Below are 22,431 nucleotides of genomic sequence, written 5' to 3'. Positions count from 1 at the left end.
ATATAACAGGAGACTGAGCACGCACCCCTGAGGGGACCCTGGCAGATGTGTTGTTACCTACCCTTACCACCTGGGTGGCGGCCTGTTAGGAAGTTGCAGAGGGAGGTGTTTAAGTCCCAGGGTCCTTAGCTTAGTGATGAGCTTTGAGGGCACTATGGTGTTGAACGCTGAGCTGTAGTCAATGAATAGCATTCTCACATTGGTGTTCCTTTTATCCAGGTTGGAAAAGGCAGTGTGGAGTGCAATAGAGATTGCATCATCTGTGGGTCTGTTGGGGCGGTATGCAAATTGGAGTGGGGCTAGGTTTTCTGGGATAATGGTGTTGATATGATCCATGACCAGCCTTTCAAAGTACTTCATATCTACAGATGTGAGTGCTACGGGTTGGTCATTTAGGCCGGTTACTTTGGTGTTCTTGTGCACAGGGACTATGGTGGTCTGCTTGAAACATGTTGATATTGCAGACTCGGTCAGGGACAGGTTGAAAATGTCCTTCAAGACACTTGCCAGCTGGTCAGCGCATGCTCGGAGTACACGTCCTGGTAATCCATCTGGCCATGCGGCTTTGTGAATGTTGACCTGTTTAAAGGTCTTACTCACATCGGTTACGGAGAGAGTGATAACTCAGCATAGAAGTTATTTAGTTCGTCTGGTAGGCTCATGTCACTGGGCAGCTCGCGGCTGTGCTTCCTTTTGTAGTCTGTAATAATTTGCAAGCCCTGCCACATCCGGCGAGCATCGGAGGCGGTGTAGTACGATTCAATCTTCGTCCTTTATTGACGATTTGCCTGTTTGATGGTTCGTCAGAGGGCATAGCGGGATTTATTATAAGCGTCCAGGTTAAAGTCCATCTCCCTGAAAGCAGCAGCTCTACCGTTTAGCTCAATGCGAATGTTGCCTGTAATCCATGGCTTCTGGTTGGGGTATGTACGTACAGTCACTGTGGGGACGACATCATTGATGCACTTATTGATGAAGCCAGTGACTGATGTGGAGTACTCCTCAATGCCATTGGAAGAATCCCGGAACATATTCCAGTCTGTGCTAGCAAAAATCCTATAGCTTAGCATCTGCGTCCTCTGACCACTTCCTTATCAAGCGAGTCACTCGTACTTCCTGCTTTAGTTTTTGCTTGTAAGCAGGAATCAGGATGTTAGAGTTATGGTCAGATTTGCCAAATATAGGGTGGGGGAGAGCTTTGTACACATTTCTGTGTGTGGAGTAAAGGTGGTCTAGAGTTGTTTTTCTACCATGCTGGTAGAAATGAGGTCAAATGGATTTAAGTTTCCCTGCATTAAAGTCCCCGGCCATTAGGAGCGCCGCCTCTGGATGAGCATTTTCCTGTTTGCTTATGGCTCTATACAGCTTGTTTTGAAGTTACAAACAACGCGAAAAACGCATGTACAACGTTTTCTTCTCTATTCATGCGTTCACATGTATTTTTACGTAAGGGACCAAGCAGGCCAAGTACTATCCACACAAGTTGAGGAGGATAAAATATTATCCACATTGTTTGGCTTGAGAACTAAGTGCAGTCACATTATAAATCCTATACTCTATGCTTGGGGCACAGCAGTGCTGAAACCCATTGGTTCTCTGCAGACAGTTCAGGTTTCAGGAGCTCTTTTTGGATCCTTGTCGGCCTTCCCTGAGAGCAGTACGTTCTGGGCAGGGGAATAGAGCAATGTAGGAATTACTATAAAGACCCATGATAATATACTGCCTGGCTAATAACTCCCCAATCCCTTCATGAGATCATCACAAGGGGACAAGGTTCACTGATACCGCCGTTTTCATTTCCTTAATGGAGACACAGTGACCTGGCAGGGTTTATGGGAGCTTTTTCAAGGGAACATATTTACGCTCTCAACAAGACATAAATGCCAGCGGTGCAAATCATGATATAGGCCCTCCCTGTTCTAACCTCCACTACCTCTTCACAGGTTGAGCTTATCTCAAAGACCAGGTGTCATCACTGAGGCACCAATACATCTAACAAAAAGACCACAAGTCAATATATTATAGCCTGCCCTATATTAGTTTAGTAACAACCTTCTTAGACATCTAATTCAGAACTACTGTATGTTTTAATGTATCTAAACTAGGGCTGTGGCGGTCACGACATTTCGACAGCCAAGGCAATTGACCGTTTATTAACATAAACACATTTAGTATCTCCTGGCTTTCACACATAGCCAACAAGTCACTGATGCAGACCTTTGGAACATCTACATTTTAAAAAGTCTAATAAGTCCATGTAATATAGCCTACACCTTCACAATAAATAAATTATTTATTTTAAACAGGTCTAAAAAGCATGATATGAAGAAAATGTAGTCTATTTCAGAAGAACAGAATAGCATACTCTGAGTTGTCCTTGTGTTAGGTTCTGATCTGGCCATGACAAATGGCTTTGGGATACACTAGTTAATATAGCTGACAAGATTTGCTTAGAACTCTGTGGCATTATTTTATATTATTTTATAGTGTGAAGAATACAGTTGAACAAAGCTGAATAAAATAGAAAGGATATTTTCTCCAAATGATTTGAGGGAGTGCGCACATGTGGTTATTCTATGTTGAGCAGTTAACAAAGAAATAGATATTCCTATATGCTTAATTTAGAGTTATTCATTTAACTTTAGATGTGGGCTATTTGTTTTGATGTTTAATACATTGTAAGGCTGTATGATGCGACTCTAATGATGATTTGAAAAAAGACACTTGAAAGGCATGAGCTCTGCTTTATTTTTTTGTGCAGGCTGTAGACACTACATCAGTCACTCATTCACAATTTGACAAGCACTTGATAATGCCTAGAATTTCATGGTGGCATCCCCTTTGTGTGGCTGTACTGCAGTCTATAAAAATCCATGCCTTTTGTAGTGTAGGGGCCTTTGTGCCATTCTCCCTGAGTGCTGCATGCACTCCATCACGTGATCGGGCCTTTCTCACAGGCTACAAGTGAAGACAGACACATCGGAGATGCAACTGCGCGTGTCCTTATCCAATTCCGAGGTGATTATTGAAGATATTGGAACTGTGCACATTTACTTTTCGTTAGCCAACAAGATGAGTAGGCCTAACGAACAGCAAAAGCACTAGCCTATGTCAATCTACTATCCCCCATGGTACAAAAGTCGACATATTCTATTCGAGAAATAAATATTCCAAACATAGTCTGGGACAGTTGTGCCAAATTAATACAACCACTAGCATCCCCCAAAAAATTGCATTCTAATGTGGCTGACGCAACAGATCAGAACGCTTAGCTTAAAATATTGATAAACTATTAGGCTATTTCTTCACATTAGAAGCGCAGCAATGCGCACATGGTAGTAGGCTATAAGCGAGAATGTTCCATTAGCGGAAAACACCATTATCAAAAGTGACCACAAATGCAATTCTGAATTGTAATGCTTTTATTATAAAGGTGCCTTTTTATGGTGAAAATGATCTTCCCCAAACTTACATTACATTACATTTAAGTCATTTAGCAGACGCTCTTATCCAGAGCGACTTGAAATTCATGTGCTGCTTATGTATGCCAGTTAGTGTCACGGATCCCTCCGGAACTGTCATTACGCACACCTGGTCCCTATTCCCATTTGATTAGCAATTGTATAAGTGTGCCCTTTGTTCACCATTGTCCTGTCGATTATTGTTTCAATGTCCGTACCTGTGCTGTGTTGTTATGGCTTTCGTGCGACGTGTACTGTGCAGATGATTACAGGTCTCATCCCATGTGATAATCATTGTGCGATTGTGTATTTATTCAAGGTACTCCTCGCTTTTTTGTTTGGGTCTCAACCCTGTGTTTTGTATAGTGTTTGTTTGGTCCGCGCCTGTACATGGCACGCTGTAATTTGTGTAAATAAAAAAAACTATTACGCATTCATGCGCTTGTCTCCCGACCATTAATACTGACGTGACAGTTAGGCTCTACACCCCTTGTAAAGCAGAGTCATTTGCTTAATTTTAAGAAGTTATTTAGCCACTTTAGTTGTGATAGAAACCTTATTAAAACATATAGGCCCATGGTCTAGGCTACATGAGGTGTGCGACTATGATTAGAAAAAGTCGCAAAAAAAGGCATTGTTTCTTATGCTGGGCATCATTAATAATATATAATTTACAAGTGATAGGCTAATATTGTCACCTATCAGACTATTCTTGATTTAATATGTATATATACTAAATAATATGTGTAAAATTGGTTTTGATTTAGAATGCACCATTATCATGCACCGTATCGAAACAGGGGCAGTGTAAAAAAAATACATGTCATCTATGCACTTAAATAGTGAATGGAGGACTCTTTTCCCCTGGTTTATTTTCATGCCAGACAGGTAGGCTGTACTCCTGTTGTAAATAGAAGCAATGTGCTTAATATTAGGAAAGTTGAGAAATAAATATAGTAGGCCTAGCCTGTAGAAAGCTGATGGGATCCACCTCTTTTTAGTAGTGTGTTTGATTCGATTTTCGAAAACATTTGCATTAATGTCAGAGTGATTAGAGGGACAATAGAGTGCTGAGTACCAGGCAGTTAGCAAGTTTGGTAGGCTACTAATGACCAGGATCAGAGCTTGGAGAAAACCTAATTACCATGACTAAACAGGCATGAGGAATTTGACTGCCTTCATGACTAGTGACCACCGGTGTGCGTAATACGGTCACCACAACAGCCCTAATCCTAACTCCTAACTACAACTAACAGTAGTGCTGATCCTGCTCAAAACAAATTCCTGAAGGGACGACTTTATCCAGTACACTATGCTGCTGTCTATATCTGTTAGGTAAATTAGCTAAATCAGAGGCAGTTCATGTCACAGAGTACAATGCCGGGCAATAATTCCAGATTATTTGGCACCAGTTAAATAGGCAGGTTCACTACCAATACTAGACACAGTTACTCACTGCAAGCAGTCTCCTTCTGTTGCAGCTCACTTAATCAATAAAATACATCTATTCTGAGTCAATCAACATCTGTCCAGAGCAGAACCGAAATGTTCACAGTAGAACAGCACGTACAGTTAGGAGTTAAATACACTGGAGATTCTAACCTGCCTTTTGAGCCACAGTGACGATAAAGGCACTTGCATGAAAAGTACTCTTTGCTGTACTTGCAATAACGATCACATATTTGTGTGTGTGTGTGTGTGTGTGTGTGTGTGTGTGTGTGTGTGTGTGTGTGTGTGTGTGTGGACTCGCCAGGCACTTTGGGCTGTAATTATACCAGCTAGAACAATAGCCGTGAAATATTTTGACATTATCGAAGGCCAATGTGATAAGAGATCATTTACAATTTGAATAAATATAAATAATAAATGTACTACATTTGGAGCCATTGTGGGGTTTTCATGTCACCCCAGGGTGCCTAAATCCTCTTCCTGACACTGACTCAATCTGTGACAAATCTACCATCAAAACATTACAAGGTAGAGGTTGGAGATGATGATGGTGCACGTGAAGGCCCCTCCTCCAGCCTCCCTACGCACACAGCCCCTCCCAACTCCATGGGCACCAGAGCAGGACTGCTGGGAGATGGAACCGACAGAGCCCCCTCAGGACGTCCATGGATGACCAGCAGGTTATCCAACCGGATGGACAGATCCACCAGCTGGTCAAAGGTGATGGTGGCATCCCTGCAGGCCAACTCCCGTCGGACGTCCTCACGCAGGCTGCTTCGATAGTGGTCGATGAGGGCCCTGTCGTTCCATCCTGCTCCGGCGGCCAAGGTCCGGAAGAGTCATTCCCCCGACGCTCTCCCTCCGGGCGGATGGTCAAGGGTGAACTCCTCGAAGTGGTCCAAAGCCGCGTCTTCCTCTCTCCACATGGTGTTTGCCCACTCCAGAGCTCTCCCCGAGAGGCATGAGATGAGGGCGGATATTCTCTCCCTTCCTGAGGGAGCTGGGTGAACGGTGGCCAGGTATAGGTCCAGTTGTAAAAGGAACCCCTGGCACTGTGCAGCCGTCCCATCATACTCCCTGGAAGGGAGAGACGCATCCCACTGGAGCTGGATCCAGACAGGACGGGTAGAGGCAACCCCGGTTGTGCTGGTCGAAGCGCTGGAGAGACTTCCTGTCTCTCCCAGTGGTCCATGGTCTGGACAACGAGATCCATCATGGCACCGAGATGATGTAGCATTGCCGCATGTTCCTGGACGCGCTCCTCGACTCCTCTGACTGGGGTAACTGCTCCTGCTGACTCCATAGTTGGTGTAAGATTCTGGAGGGCGAGGAGCAGGGCGATCCGGCCGGCAACGGTGGAATTCTCGCAGCAGTTCAGGGTCCAATACATCAGCCAACGGAACCCAGCACCTCTCTTCCGGACCGTACCCCTCCCACTAGAAAGAGTGCTGAAAAGGTATGTGCCATTGAAATCCTTTTTTCTTTCTGAAGACAAAGGCCCTGTTGTCCTGTGAACAATGTTCAAAGATCCACTGACTGAACTTTGGCTGGACTTTGTCCATGGAAACTTGACCATATTCAGTGACACGATCAAGATGCTTGGAGGCCAGGACCACTGTGTTGTGGAGTCAGCTGCAATTCTGAGAAACATTGAGGCAAAATTGACTGCAAGACGTGATGACAACTTCATTCCAGTTTTGGTCAGAGGACTTCTGAGAGAGCTAGAGGGAAATGGAGCAATGTCTAAAGAGAGATTTCTCAAAAGATCCCAATCATTCTTCACTACGGCTGTGAACTACTTGCAAGCATGGGGAAATCACAAAGATAGTCTAAAAGATTTACATTGTCTCCTTTTAAAAAGGCAACTTCTGCATGAAGAGATCCAGAAGGCAGCAGGCACACTGCAGGAAAAATGCCCCAATGTGACAATCAATGGGGATGCATTGTTTGACGAGGTTACTGGCCTGCAAGAGTTCCTAAAGGGGGGATCGCTTGAAGAATGGAAAACATCTGAGACACCGCTTAGTCAGAGATGGAGCACAGTGGTTAACCACTTAAAAGAGAACGACATCCGTGTCTAGATTAGTGTATGTTGTCATGTGAATACCTGGAAGTAATGCACCGGTCGAGAGAGTGTTCTCCCAAATGAATGATATATGGACAGAAGAAATAGGTTCACTATTTCTACCATCAAGTCCATGCTTATTGTGAAGACAAAATTCAACCTCCCCTGCCAGGAGTTCATGGAGAAGCTGGCCAAAAACAGATCAATCCTGAAGAAGATACATTCTTCTGAGAAATATACAGATTAGGTTGGTATAAGTACATTATGTAGTTACCAATCTCGTCATCGTCTTATTATGTTGTTAAGTATTTCACGTATACTATTGTCTGTTTTTTCCATTTTGTTCATGTTCTCTTCTGCTCTTATTCTACCAGGACCACTGAATGGCTGTTCAGATCAGTTCTACCCAGACTACCAGGACCACTGAATGGCTGTTCAGATCAGTTCTACCCAGACTACCAGGACCACTGAATGGCTGTTCAGATCGGCCAGTTCTGTCTTGTCTGTAGTGTTTCTGTAATATAGTTGTTTTCTCTGTATCACAGTGTGCCTGTTAGACTAACTACATGAAACCGGAATTGTTCCCCTTTTTTATTTCATAGATAATGACATTGGATATTTTAATTATATATTGACAGCCGAACTGGAAATGTCCCCGGTTTTCATTTCAGAAATCTGGTCACCGTATTGTATACAGCCTCACTTGTTATTTTACTGCTGCTGTTTCATTATTTGCTACTTTTATTTTCTATTTTTTACTTAACACTTACTTTAATTTGTTGTCTTAACTTCGTAAAGCATTGTTGGTTAAGGGCTTGCAAGTAAGCATTTCATTGTATTTGGAGCATGTAACATGTAACAAATACAAATACAATTTGATTTGATTTGACCCTAACCTTAATTAACCCCTAATCCTAACTTTAACCTTTAGCCTCGCTAACATTAGTCACCTAGCTAACATAGCTAATGTTGGCCACAACAAATTTGAATTTGTTATGAAGAAAATCGTGTACTGTACACGAATGTTCTATGAAAAATTAAATAGTTTGGTGGACAACTTTTTAAAAACTTTTTTGTGTGCCTGAAACCAAGTTCGAATAAATCATTTGTGTCTATTTCACTATCTATGATAGCGTGTTGAGAACTTTGAGAGAGATATGAAATCGGGCATTGAGCTAAGGTGAATATGACACTACAAGCACTTCAGTACCAGCACAGACAGTGTTCTGGTGTATGTATGTGATGCAATACCATGAGTACTAGGATATGAGCACAGATTAAGCTGGACAGAACACACAATGTCCAGGATGTAATGGAATAATATAGACTAGAGAAGGAATCTCAAGGATGTGCAGTGACTGGGCTGGATGGGCCACTGACAGGGTGGTAATTGAATGACAGCCTGCATGTGCTGACGGTCACATCAGAGCACAGTGTGTGTGTGTGTGTGTGTGTGTGTGTGTGTGTGTGTGTGTGTGTGTGTGTGTGTGTGTGTGTGTGTGTGTGTGTGTGTGTGTGTGTGTTGTTGTGACTGCTATTTAATAAATCAAATAATTACCTTCTACATTTCAGTATTACTTGACTAAATTAATCATGTAACAATTAACTCTTTAGGAATTTGGGGCACCACGGGAACAGTTGTTTACAGAGATACTATCTCCCAGCTTAAACTCTAAAGATTATCTAAATATCTCTTACATCAATAACAGTCAATTATTAATTATTATCTCATCAGTCTCATTCTGAACGTTGCATAATCCTTGGATGTCTGCACGAACCCTAACCTAAGTGATGAATCAGTGATACAACAATTGGCTTAAATATTTATTTACTAACTAACTAAGAATACAGAATACGTAAACACATACCAACATACAGTTGAAGTTGGAAGTTTACAAACACTTAGGTTGGAGTCATTAAAACTCATTTTCAACCCCTCCACAAATGTCTTGTTAACAAACTATAGTTTTGGCAAGCCGGTTGGGACATCTAATTTGTGCATGACACAAGTAATTTTTCCAACAGAGTTTACAAACAGATTATTTCACTTATAAATTCACTGTATCACAATTCCAGTGGGTCAGAAGTGTACATACACTAAGTTGACTGTGCCTTTAAACAGCTTGGAAAATTCCAGAAAATTATGTCATAGCTTTAGAAGCTTCTGATAGGCTAATTGACTTAATTTGAGTCAATTGGAAGTGGACCTGTGAATGTATTTCAAGGCATACCTTCAAACTCAGTGCCTCTTTGCTTGACATCATGGGAAAATCAAAAGAAATCAGCCAATACTTCAGAAAACAATTGTGGACCTCAACAAGGTTGAAGGTCACCTTCAATTCCTACTTTATTAACTCTGTCAGGGTACTGACACAGAACCCCTCCACTTGTTTCTTGGGCTCAGTGCTAGTGAATGACGCTCAACCTGTCTTCATCATAAGGGAGGTTTCTGAGTCAAAGGTGAACAAGGTGATTAGCTCACTAAAGAACTCTAAAGCCAAATATGTGTTTGGGCTGGACTCTACCTTTCTTAAAAACTACAGTCACTCATTGGCCCCATTACTAAGGTCACCAACACATCTATTGGTCTCGGGGTGTTTCCAAGGGTATGGAAGTCGGCCATAATAAGGCCATCTTTAAATTGGCAACCCTGCTGACGTGAGTAACTACAGGCCTATTAGTATACTACCTGTGGTGTCAAAGGTTGTTGAAAAGTGTGTGCAGAACAACTGATTGCCCACCTCAACAACAGCCACTTCACATTACACTCCATGCAGTTTGGCTTCAGAGCGAAACACTCCACAGAAACGGCCAACTGCTTTCTTCTGGAAAATGTGAAGTCCAAGATGGACAAAGGGGGCATTGTTGGGGCTGTGTTTCTGGACCTAAGGAAGGCTTTGATACTGTTAACCATGAGATTCTCATCACAAAATTGTCCAAGTTCAACTTTTCCCCTGATGCCTTGAGATTGATGAAATCATACCTTGAAGGCAGAACTCAGTGTCAGAATGAGCAATGAGCTGTCGCCCAATCTTAGCTATGATGTGGGCATGCCCCAAGGGTCAATACTGGGGCCCCTCCTGTTCAGCCTGTACATTAATGATCTGCCTTCTGTCTGTACTGGGTCTGAAGTTCAAATGTATGCAGATGATACAGTGATATATGTGCATGCAAAGAGCAAACAACAAGCTGCACAAGAACTTACTACTGTAATGGTCCAGGTTACAAAGTGGCTCAGTGGCTCGTGTTTGCATCTCAATGTGAAAAAAACAGTTTGCATGTTCTTCACAAAGAGGGCAACAGATGCTACTGAACCAGATGTCTATGTGTCAGGGGAGAAGTTCCAGGTGGTATCTGATTTTAAGTACCTTGGCATCATACTTGATTCCAACCTCTCTTTTAAAAAGCATGTGAAAAAGGTAATTCAGATAACCAAATTCAACCTAGCTCATTTCCGATTTATACGAAATTATTTGACTACAGAGGTAGCAAAACTGTACTTCAAATCTATGATACTCCCCCACTTAACATACTGCCTGACTAGTTGGGCCCAAGCTTGCTGTACAACATTAAAAACCTATTCAGTCTGTATACAAACAGGCTCTCACTGTGCTTGATAGGAAGCCCAATAGCCATCATCACTGTTACATCCTCAGAAAGCATGAGCTCCTGAGTTGGGAAAATCTTGTGCAATACACCGACGCATGTCTTGTATTCAAGATCCTAAATGGTCTGGCTCCCCCTCCACTCAGTATTTCTCTTAAACAGAAAACCCAAACATATGGCAGCAGATCCACAAGGTCTGCCATGAGAGGTGACTGTATAGTTCCCTTAAGGAAAAGCACCTTTAGTAAATCCGCTTTCTCTGTGAGAGCTTCCCATGTCTGGAATACACTGCCATCAGACACAAATAACTGCACCATCTATCACACTTTCACAAAATGTATGAAGACATGGCTAAAGGTCAATCAGATTTGTGAACATAATCCCTAGCTGTGTATTGCCGCTTTCCATGTTGTCTGTTGTCTGTAGCTTGTGAGGTGAGGAAACACTTTGTTGCTTTTATGAATTTTGTCTTGCTGCTTTTTGTTCTATGTTGCTCTGTCTGTATGCTACGTCTTGCTTGTCATATGTTGCTCTGTCTGTATGCTATGTCTTGCTTGTCCTATGTTGCTCTGTGTGTGCTCACTGCTCAATGATTGTCTATATTGTAGTTGTTTTTAATAACCTGCCGGCTGGCTAAAACCGGCACTTTTACTGAAACGTTGATTAATGTACACTGTCCCTGTAAATATAAAATAAACTCAAACAAGTCTGGTTCATCCTTGGGAGCAATTTCCAAACACCTGAAGGTACCACGTTCATCTGTACAAAAAATAGCACGCAAGTATAAACACCATCGGACCAAGCAGCCATCATACCGCTCACAAAGGAGACGTGTTCTGTCTTTGGTGCGAAAAGTGCAAATCAATCCCAGAACAACAGCAAAGGACCTTGTGAAGATGCTAGAGGAAACAGGTACAAAATTATCTATATCCACAGTAAAAAGGAGTCCAATATCAATATAACCTGAAAGGCCGCTCAGCAAGGAAGAAGCCACTGCTCCAAAACCATCATAAAAAGCCAGACTACGGTTTGTAACTGCACATGGGAACAAATATAGTACTTTTTGAGAAATGTATTTTGGTCTGATGAAACAAAAATAACACTGTATGGCCATAATGACCATCTTTATGTTTGGAGGAAAAAGGGGGAGGCTTGCAAGCCGAAGAACACCATCCCAACTGTGAAGCACGGGGGTGGCAGCATCATGTGTGGGGGTGCTTTGCTGCAGGAGGGACTGGTGCACTTTACAAAATAGATGGCATCATGAGGGAGGAAATATATTGAAATATATATTGAAGCAACATCTCAAGACATCAGTCAGGAAGTTAAACCTTGGTCACAAATGGGTCTTCCAAATGAACAATGACCCCAAACATACTTCCAAAGATGTGGAAAGATGGCTTAAGAACAACAAAGCCAAGGTATTGGAGTGGCCATCACAAAGCCCTGACCTCCATCCTATAGAACATTTGTGGGCAGAGCTGAAAAAGCATGTGCAAGCAAGGAGGCCTACAAACGGACTCAGTTACACCAGCTCTGTCAGGAGGAATGGGCCAAAATTCACCCAAGTTATTGTGGGAAGCTTGTGGTAAGTTACCCAAAATGTTTGACCCAAGTTAAACAATTTAAAGGCAATGCTACCTCCTGGGTTCGCGCCCAGGCTCTGTCGTAACCGGCCACGACCGGTAGGGATATCCTTGTCTCATCGCGCACCAGCGACTCCTGTAGCGGGCCAGGCGCAGTGCGCGCTAACCAAGGTTGCCAGGTGCACGCTGTTTCCTCCTACACATTGGTGTGGCTGGCTTCCGGGTTGGATGCGCGCTGTGTTAAGAAGCAGTGCGGCTTGGTTGGGTTGTGTATCGGAGGACGCATGACTTTCAACCTTCGTCTCTCCCGAGCCCGTACGGGAGTTGTAGCGATGAGACAAGATAGTAGCTACTATCAATTGGATACCATGAAATTGGGGAGAAAAAGGGGTAAAATTACAAACATTTTTTTTTTAAATAAACAAATAAGGTCTGTGTTTTGTTCAGGCTTAAACCGCCTCGGCGTTTTGACACCCGTGTAAATCTCACTAGGATAAGGTAACGTTTGTCAAAATATTTTCATAAATCCACTCTACATAAAAAAAATCACTTATATTTAGCCAATATTGATCAGAGTTACCTTGTCCTATGGATATCTACACAGTTATAAAATTGGCAAGGTGGTGTAAGCCTACACGAAACATAGACCTTATTTTAAGTGAATCTAAAAATATCCTATGGAATAAATGAATGAAGGAACCGCTTTTCAGATTTTGCAGGTGTCATGGGAATTATGACTCGCACTTTGGTAGTCAATTCTTACCATGTCCATTGTTAAAATAGGATTTTCTGCATATAGAAATTACAGTTTTTGGTTTCAACATTCATCACAGGCAACTTAAACTCTATTATTATTCAAACAGTTGAGAGTATTTGTCTCCTAAGCAGACTCTTCAGTATCATTGTCACTTCAGAGCTGTGTGTGTGTTTTACAGATGGCAGAGAAAAGCAGAGCACCAGTGTGGGACTATTACATGGAATTGGCACCAGGGAAAGCAAGGTGTCTTATTTGTGATGAAGATGTAAGCATGGGGTCAGCAACGGCTAAATCAAAAAATACCACCGACCTGTGGAATCACCTTAATAAGAACACCCATCCAAAAGCCCATATATATTATATTAAGTTAAAATAAAAGTGTTCATTGTTCATTCAGTATTGTTGCAATTGTCATTATTACAAAAATGTGTGTGTATATATATATATATATATATATATATATATATATATACAGTGGGGCAAAAATGTATTTAGTCAGCCACCAATTGTGCAAGTTCTCCCACTTAAAAATATGAGAGAGACCTGTAATTTTCATCATAGGTACACTTCAACTATGACAGACAAAATGAGGGACAAAAATCCAGAAAATCACATTGTAGGATTTTTAATGAATTTATTTGCAAATTATGGTGGAAAATAAGTATTTGGTCACCTACAAACAAGCAAGATTTCTGGCTCTCACAGACCTGTAACCTCTTCTTTAAGAGGCTCCTCTGTCCTCCACTCGTTACCTGTATTAATGGCACCTGTTTGAACTTGTTATCAGTATAAAAGACACCTATCCACAACCTCAAACAGTCACACTCCAAACTCCACTATGGCCAATACCAAAGAGCTGTCAAAGGACACCAGAAACAAAATTGTAGACCTGCACCAGGCTGGGAAGACTGAATCTGCAATAGATAAGCAGCTTGGTTTGAAGAAATCAACTGTGGGAGCAATTATTAGGAAATTGAAGACATACAAAGACCACTGATAATCTCCCTCGATCTGGGGCTCCACGCAAGATCTCACCCCGTGGGGTCAAAATGATCACAAGAGCGGTGAGCAGAAATCCCAGAACTACACGGGGGGACCTGCAGAGAGCTGGGACCAAAGTAACAAAGCCTACCATTAGTAACACACTACGCCGCCAGGGACTCAAATCCTGCAGTGCCAGACGTGTCTCCCTAATTAAGCCAGTACATGTCCAGGCCCGTCTGAATTTTGCTAGAGAGCATTTGGATGATCCAGAAGAAGATTGGGAGAATGTCATATGGTCAGATGAAACCAAAATATAACTTTTTGGTAAAAACTCAACTCGTCGTGTTTGGAGGACAAAGAATGCTGAGTTGCATCCAAAGAACACCATACCTACTGTGAAGCATGGGGGTGGAAACATCATGCTTTGGGGCTGTTTTTCTGAAAAGGGACCAGGACGACTGATCCGTGTAAAGGAAAGAATGAATGGGGCCATGTATCGTGAGATTTTGAGTGAAAACCTCCTTCCATCAGCAAGGGCATTGAAGATGAAACGTGTCTGGGTCTTTCAGCATGACAATGATCCCAAACACACCACCCGGGCAACGAAGGAGTGGCTTCGTAAGAAGCATTTCAAGGTCCTGGAGTGCCCTAGCCAGTCTCCAGATCTCAACCCCATAGAAAATCTTTGGAGGGAGTTGAAAGTCCATGTTTCCCAGCAACAGCCCCAAAACATCACTGCTCTAGAGGAGATCTGCATGGAGAAATGGGCCAAAATACCAGCAACAGTGTGTGAAAACCTTGTGAAGACTTAAAGAAAAACATTTGACCTCTGTCATTGCCAACAAAGGGTATATAACAAAGTATTGAGATAAACTTTTGTTATTGACCAAATACTTATTTTCCACCATAAATTTGCAAATAAATGCATAAAAAATTCTACAATGTGATTTTCTGGATTTTTTTTCTCATCTTGTCTGTCATAGTTGAAGTGTACCTATGATGAAAATTACAGGCCTCTCTCATCTTTTTAAGTAGGAGAACTTGCACAATTGGTGGCTGACTAAATACTTTTTTGCCCCACTGTATATATATAAAAATATATACATTTGAAGAATCGTCCAATTAATCGGTATCAGCTTTTTTTGTCTTCCAATAATCGGTATCGGCGTTGAAAAATCATAATCAGTCCACCTCTAGTTGAGATCTGGTGACTGAGATGGCAATGGCATTTGGTTTACATTTTTTTTGCTCATCAAACCATTCAGTTACCACTCATGCCCTGTGGATGGGGGCATTGTCATCCTATGGGGCATAGCCATGGTAGCCAAAATAATGGCCTGCCCAGCATTTTTATACATGACCCAAAGCATGATGGGATGTTAATTTCTGAATTAACTAAGGAACCACACCTGTGTGGAAGCATGTCCTTTCAATATACTTTGTATCCCTCATTTACTCAAGTGTTTCCATTATTTTAGCAGTTACCTGTATGTCAAGTAGGTTACTTATCAACCTTTCCAAAATCTCTAACTGAGTACTGATAACATCTATAAGTAAAAGTGATGACAACAGAGGAAAAAAAACATTTAATAAATTCCCTGGTTTTACCGAAAACCAGGTTAGAGGATTCCCAGAATCAGGAGGGAATAAGCAGGAAATCCAGAATTCTCCAACCAGGATTTCTGGAAAACCAGGGAATTTATTGAAAGTTCTGGGAATTTTGCAACCCTAAGCAGGAATCATTGTGTGGAGAAGGCAACCTTGCATGACAGGGAACATAGAATGCAGATTAGTAATCCTATTCCTTCTACTCAATGCGAGCTAGTGGCCCTTCCTTCTACACACAACATATGCTTGTGAGCACAGCACACTCTCCTACATGAAAAGCAGCCTCATGAACACTACCTCCTACACAGGCTGCCCACTACTACACAACACAGATAAGAGGCCAGGCCACCGCAGGCTAGCTGCCTGCTTTCTCTGAAACACCAGTGGCATTCAGCTGACAGACAGAGACCTGGGTGTCATATACCTTTAAAACACATCTCTGTCCTGACAAGCCAGTGTTGTGAGCCAGCCCAACCTAGTCAGTCTCTCTCCCCTCCACTCTCTGGCCCTCTGTAGCTGCACGTCCCCCTAAGACAAGCGCAGCCCAATTAAGGACAGGCCCCAGCCCTCAGTCGACAATGAGCTGACACCTGCTCCTGCCTGGGCACTGGGCACAGAGAGGGGGTGTGAAACAGGCCAGGCGTGCGTGCCAGAGGCCCAAAGGCCAATTCAACACTGTGGGGCACTGCCAGAGGTGCACATTACAGGAAATCAGGATATAAGGAGGGTGGCGCCTGCCCTGCCCTGTGCCAGCCAGGGGTTGTAAGTCACTGACATTTCCCCATGCTAACACGGATCGAGTCACACACAGACTCAACTTCCTTCCCTTTTTAAATAAGTAGTAGATTCTTCAGCCATTATAACCTGATAGTGTTGTAAATTAATTGCATCAAGAAGCATGCTTATTAGCGCTTTCATATGGCTTTTCTAATTACAGTTGGTTATTGAAAATAATGTTAATTCAACATCGATAAATCAAATAAATTGCACAGCCCTCAAGAACAAGCGTGAGTGATGGAATCTGCTCGATAAATTCCATGCAACTTTCAGAACTCAGAACTCAAAACATCCCAGTCAGTCACAGACTGCCCTGTCTCTACCACTCTCCTCTCCTCTCACTCTACTTCACACTACTAGGTCTCTCTACCCTCTCTCTCTCTGTCTCTACCCTCCCTTTCGATCTGTCTCTATCCTCTCTCTCTGTCTCTACCCTCCCTCTATCTCTGTCTCTACCCTCTCTCTCTCTCTGTCTCTACCCTCCCTCTCTCTGTCTCTACCCTTCTCTCTCTACCCTCTCTCTCTCTGTCTCTACCCTCCCTCTATCTCTGTCTCTACCCTCCCTCTATCTCTGTCTCTACCCTCCCTCTATCTCTGTCTCTACCCTCCCTCTATCTCTGTCTCTACCCTCCTCTCTCTGTCTCTACCCTCCTCTCTCTGTCTCTACCCTCTCTCTCTCTGTCTCTACCCTCTCTCTCTGTCTCTACCCTCCTCTCTCTGTCTCTACCCTCTATCTCTCTCTGTGTCTCTACCCTCTATCTCTCTCCTCTCTCTCTGTATCTACCCTCTTTCTGTGTCTCTACCCTCCATCTATCTCTACCCTCCCTTTCTCTATCTATCTCTCTCTTTCTCTACCCCCTCACCCTCTCTCTTCTCTCTCTCTTTCTCTCTCACTATCCTCTTTTTTCTCTCTCTTTACCCTCCCCCTCCCTTTGTATCTACCCTCTCTTTCTCTCTCTCTCTACCTTCCCTCGCTACCCTCTCTTTCTATCTCCCTGCCTTCTCTCTCTCTGTCTCTACCCTCTCTTTCTCTGTCTTTCTATCTACCCTCTCTCTCTCTGTCTCTACCCTCTCTCTACCCTCTCTCTATCTACCCTCTCACTCTGCCACACTCAGTCTCACTCACTATGTCAATAACAGAGACATACATTGAATCTCTTAATATGACTGTTATTTTTTCCCTATTTAAATCTTTGGAACCTCCCTGTTCAATGATGGAATCCATTTTATTCTTGACTGCCTGAGTGGTGCTTGCAGTTTTACTACCCTCGGGATTCTCGTGAGACTTTTCAGGATTGGCACTTTCCTTGGGAGCAGATAGGCCTGTAGATCATCAAACCTCAACTAAGCATCACATACAGTACAGCCAGAAACTATGAGTGATTGAATAAGCAATACATTCCTGATTGCTGTACATTTCTGTGAGTTGCTGTGGCAGATACAGTACTAGCATTATATTAATTTTCATCAAACTGGGAGGGAGAGCCAGCCTTAGTTTTGTATGGTTACACTAGTTTGTCAGAAGTGTGAGTAGTCAACCAGAGAGAGAACTGGGGGCTTCAACCAGGCCCGTTCCTCACTCTGGCTTTCCCAGAATGCTCCAGGCTTTGTTTGCATGGAGATTCCACTGGGAGCGTACTGGCCGAGGCGAGAGGAGTGGTTGCAGCAGAAAGAGCTGGCACATGCCCAGTGCTGTGCTGGCAGAAGTCTGCCTTCCACAGCTTGAGCACAGGGCTTTCTCTAGGCTGGGTTTACAAGCTTTACTCCCATGATTGGGAGAGTAAATAGAGCATATGCCTGACAGTGAATGAGTGAGGGTATAGGTTGTATGTCTGAGTGAAAGTGAGTGAGTGCGTGACTGAGAGAGTGAGTGACTGAGGGAGTGAGTGAAGTGAGTGAGGTATTTGTTGGTGAATGGGCACTATAGGTGAGTGAATGATAACAGAGAACGATTGAATGAATGAGTGAGAGGGAGAGAGAGAGAGAGAGAGAGAGAGAGAGAGAGAAGAGACTAGATTGCCTAGACTAGACTGCCTGTCTCCTCTCAGGCATGGAAAATGAAAGGGAAAGGGGATAACTAGTCACTTGTACAACTGAATGCATTCAACTGAAATGTGTCTTCCACATTTAATTCAACCCCTCTCAATCAGAGAGGTGCGGGTCCTGCCTTAATCAACATCCACGTCATCGGCGCTCAGAGAACAGGAAGGCAGTCATGATACAGTAGGATGAAACACATATTGCCAGGGACTGGGAATGGGGTCATGCCCATGTCAATTCAGGAGATAAATTCAAATTGAATTCATGCCCATAGTTTGCAACAATGATTTTTGCTTCTGAATTCATTTTCTGAATTGATTGGTTTGAAATGGAATTGACCCCAACCCTGCTAGGGACAATACCCTCTACTCTGACATTTGATCTCATCTAACAACATGCCTAACACAGAGATAGCAAACGCAACAGCCAAATGATGCAGACATTCTTAGAAAGTATACCAATGGAATTGATATTTTTCCACATACGCTGTTTAACCTAATATTTGCATAGGCAGTTTTCAGATTTGTGTAATCACATTTCAGCGGGTTGACAGTTTTCTAAAACGGTTTTTATGGAAAAATAAATCCTAACCCTAACCAAAATGAATGGTGGGATTAAAAATAAAAAACAACAACATTGTATAGCCCACTGGTAATACCTAGGTAATACATATTTCAAGGTTGGAACTGGCAGTGACTGAATGTGACTACTATATGAGGGGCGGCAGGGTAGCCTAGTGGTTAGAGCATTGGATTAGTAACCGAAAGGTTGCAAGTTTAAATCCCCGAGCTGACAAGGTACAAAATCTGTCGTTCTGCCCCTGAACAGGCAGTTAACCCACTGTTCCTAGGCCGTCATTGAAAATAAGAATCTGACTTGCCTAGTTAAATAAAGGTAAAATACAATCAAATAAAAGACCAAGACAGGTATGAATTATCAAATAAACAGCATAAAGGAAATAATAATGTATGTTTTGGCTAACTAATATCTAATTATGTTTCATATAGAAAAACGAACCCCTGGCCCTCACAAATCCTAATTGTCAAATAAAACAGAAAGCAGAGTAACTTTAGACAGAGGATGAGGGGTCATTGAGCTCAGTCATCATCATATGACGACTCGAGAAAGGACTCCCCCTTCTGGACACTATTGGAAGAGCAAGGTTAAGTCAGTCCATGGGTCAACACAGTAGTTTCATGAAAATGTGAACAAACTTGCATAATTTATATTGTAATTATTAAACAGTTCATTGCGCCACTCCAGACCATTTGGTAAACATCTCTAATGGGCACTGCATCAGTCACAACTGTCAGTTACTGACACATCACACGCAGCAGTTACATACCATCTGAAATACAATTTAAACAGACAAAATCAAATCAAATGTTATTGGTCGCATACACATATTTAGCAGATGTTATTGCGGATGTAGCAAAATGCTTGTGTTCCTAGCTCCAACAGTGCAGTAGTATCTAACAATACTCAACAATACACACAAATCTAAAGTCAAATGAAATAAATACATTTATGCACAGACAAGTTCCAATGTCATGTGACACTATTGCTGCATTGAGGAGGTACTTTCCCATGCTGGAAACTAGTGAAGCAGTCACACCCCTTTTTGTAAAATGATCACATTTGGGACTGCTGACACCTCTACTGATCATGACAGATTTTCTTCGAAAGCAAATATCAGAAGAAAAACGTGTTTCATTTAGTGGTTTTTTGCCTTTTATCTGACACATCTGAAACACGTCCTGACTGTATAGGCTACTATCACTGACCATAGCAATATGTACTTACAGTAGAGAGAGTAATATGCTTGTAGTATTTTTCTGCTCAAATAATGGAGGAATTATTTTACACAGAATTATGCAATATTATGTATCACTTATTTGTCCTTTCAAATATGAGTTTTTACTCTTTAGGCTATATTACATGATAATTGCATTATAAGGAGTAGGCTCATATTTTCCCTAAAATATTAAAAAAATACAAATAAACAAAGGCAGAACTTTCACGTGACTAGAGAAAATGCAGCCATTTATATCAATGAAAAACAGTTATTGCGTATATCTACCAATTTAGAATGAGCATGCTATGCAAAGGCCAGCAGCAAACCCACATGCAGTCGCTCAAAATTATATTTTATGGGCGACACAAAATATATTGCACTTCAACTCACCTTGAGCGGCCGTTCCTCTGGTGCTGAATACACTTGCTATCAAAGTGGCCACATACCAAATCATAGTACTATTGCCGACCAGCTATTACAACGCAAAGTGCCCCGTTCAACGAATCTGTCATATTCGACCTTGCACCGCGCGCGCTCTTATCGACGCCCTTTTATTCATATTCTATGCACTTTCCTATCGGCGATTCCCTTCATCCCTTCCCTCCCCCGTCCTTCCGTCCGCATCCTCCCTCGAAGAGACAGAGCACCTGCACGGCGGCGATTGTAGTAGACCGAGCTGTTTTACGAGTGCATAGTGAAATCTTTGTGAGAATTTAGCCACTAGGTCCGCCTCTTCTATCATTGGATTGGTTGCTGATAGAGGATTTGGGGCGTGTATTGGCTATTATTCCGCCCCTTACTATCGAATGACAGGAGGACAGACGCGTACCAATTCAAGGTGAGTTGGAGCGTGCCGTAGTAGTAGAACCGCAGTATCATGCGCATTGACAGAGAGCCGAGTCCGCATCTTTAAATGCCTGTCTTGAAGTGTCCCTTAACACGTGGCACCATAATTGTTCAATACTGACCAGTATATTGAGAACCTTTGAACATGCACTCATTCTTCATATCAATGTTGGCATATATATTCATGCTGCGAGCTACAGTATGCTGGTGATGCGCAAGAGCCATGATGTCTGTGCCGTTCCTCAGTCCCTCCTCTGTCTGTCGCTCATTCACAGCCTCTAGCTGTGGTCTTGTCTTTATCACCGGGTTAAAACGTTCCCTTTCTGATACTACAACCTCGGCTAACGTGTTGGGTGTGGCGACAGATGCAAACATTGTTTTCCCCTCTATTTCTTCGAGGAGGCTGCCTTGTCTGCTGATGCTCCCAATCCAGCTGTAGCCTAGCTACACATGGCATATCGTTGGAACCGTATCCGCACGCTCATTTTACATCTCCATTCAGTGAAAATGTAGAGGTATTAAGAGTCACTTTTTCCAAACACTGCACATAACATATAAAAATCAGAATGATTTAAATGTTTTTTATTTCCCTCAGAAAAATCATCTAATGTACTCCATCAATGCAAAATGGTGTTATGTTCCTCTCCATATATGGATAAAAGCAGTTTATGTGGTTTTCTGTATCTTTCAGGTACTTACTCCATCGTATTCCAGTGAATGGTAGGCCTAATACTGCACATGCACATTCCTCAGTTAAATGATAGCAATTCAGCAAGTCTGGCTTCAACATTTTCAGCTGCTACTTATCATGACACACAACCCAATTTCTTCACTGACTGTTCCCCAAAATGAAGGACAGATATATACTCTATCTGATAAATAAATAGCATTTTAGGGTCAAAATTAAGACTTATGTTGATTGGACTGCATCCTAGGGCTCCCGTGTGGCGCAGTGGTATGGCACTGCATCTCAGTGCTAGTGGCATCAGCTACAGACCCTGGTGCGATTCCAGGCTGTATCACAACCGGCCGTGATTGGGAGTCCCATAGGGCGGCGCACAATTGGCCCAGCATCGTCCGGGTTAGGGTTTGGCTGGGGTAGGCCGTCATTGTAAATATTAACTGACTTGCCTAGTTAATTAAATAAAGGTTAAATAAAAATGTATAAAATACCACCAACCATAGTATAAACCATTCAGGAGTTTAGAAAGGCAATAACAGGGACATTTTCCAGGCTTTGTAGAGAGATGTGGCTACAATATGGTAAACAGCTCCAATTAAAAGTGATTCATCTGGCAAACATTTAACCACACAATAGAGAACTGTGTATCACGGGACAATATGAAACAACACCTGGAGGAACAGCAGTATTGTAATAGAGGTCTATGCCCTGGATGGGTGGTGAACTGGTGAATCTAAAGTGCCCATACCAAACATATTTCTATGCTAACAACATT

General features: G+C 42.5%; 1 protein-coding gene across 3 annotated transcripts in view; it reads right to left on the bottom strand.

Annotated features, from left to right (window-relative positions):
- Positions 1 to 20,734, bottom strand: part of LOC115136714 (protein turtle homolog B-like) — an 86,330-nt gene extending 65,596 nt beyond the window's left edge. For all 3 annotated transcript variants that reach the window (XM_029672419.2, XM_029672420.2, XM_029672421.2), the window contains exon 1: positions 20,519 to 20,734. In XM_029672419.2, the coding sequence (XP_029528279.1) occupies positions 20,519 to 20,582 (64 nt within the window). In that variant the 5' untranslated portion in view covers positions 20,583 to 20,734. The remainder of the gene's footprint in view (positions 1 to 20,518) is intronic.
- Between the last annotated feature and the right edge of the window lie 1,697 nt (positions 20,735 to 22,431).

Source organism: Oncorhynchus nerka, linkage group LG11 (assembly GCF_034236695.1).
Source record: "Oncorhynchus nerka isolate Pitt River linkage group LG11, Oner_Uvic_2.0, whole genome shotgun sequence".
In the NCBI taxonomy this organism is placed as follows: Eukaryota; Metazoa; Chordata; class Actinopteri; order Salmoniformes; family Salmonidae; genus Oncorhynchus; species Oncorhynchus nerka.
Note: the sequence above shows the minus strand (reverse complement) of the source record. Positions and strands in the feature narration are given on the sequence as shown.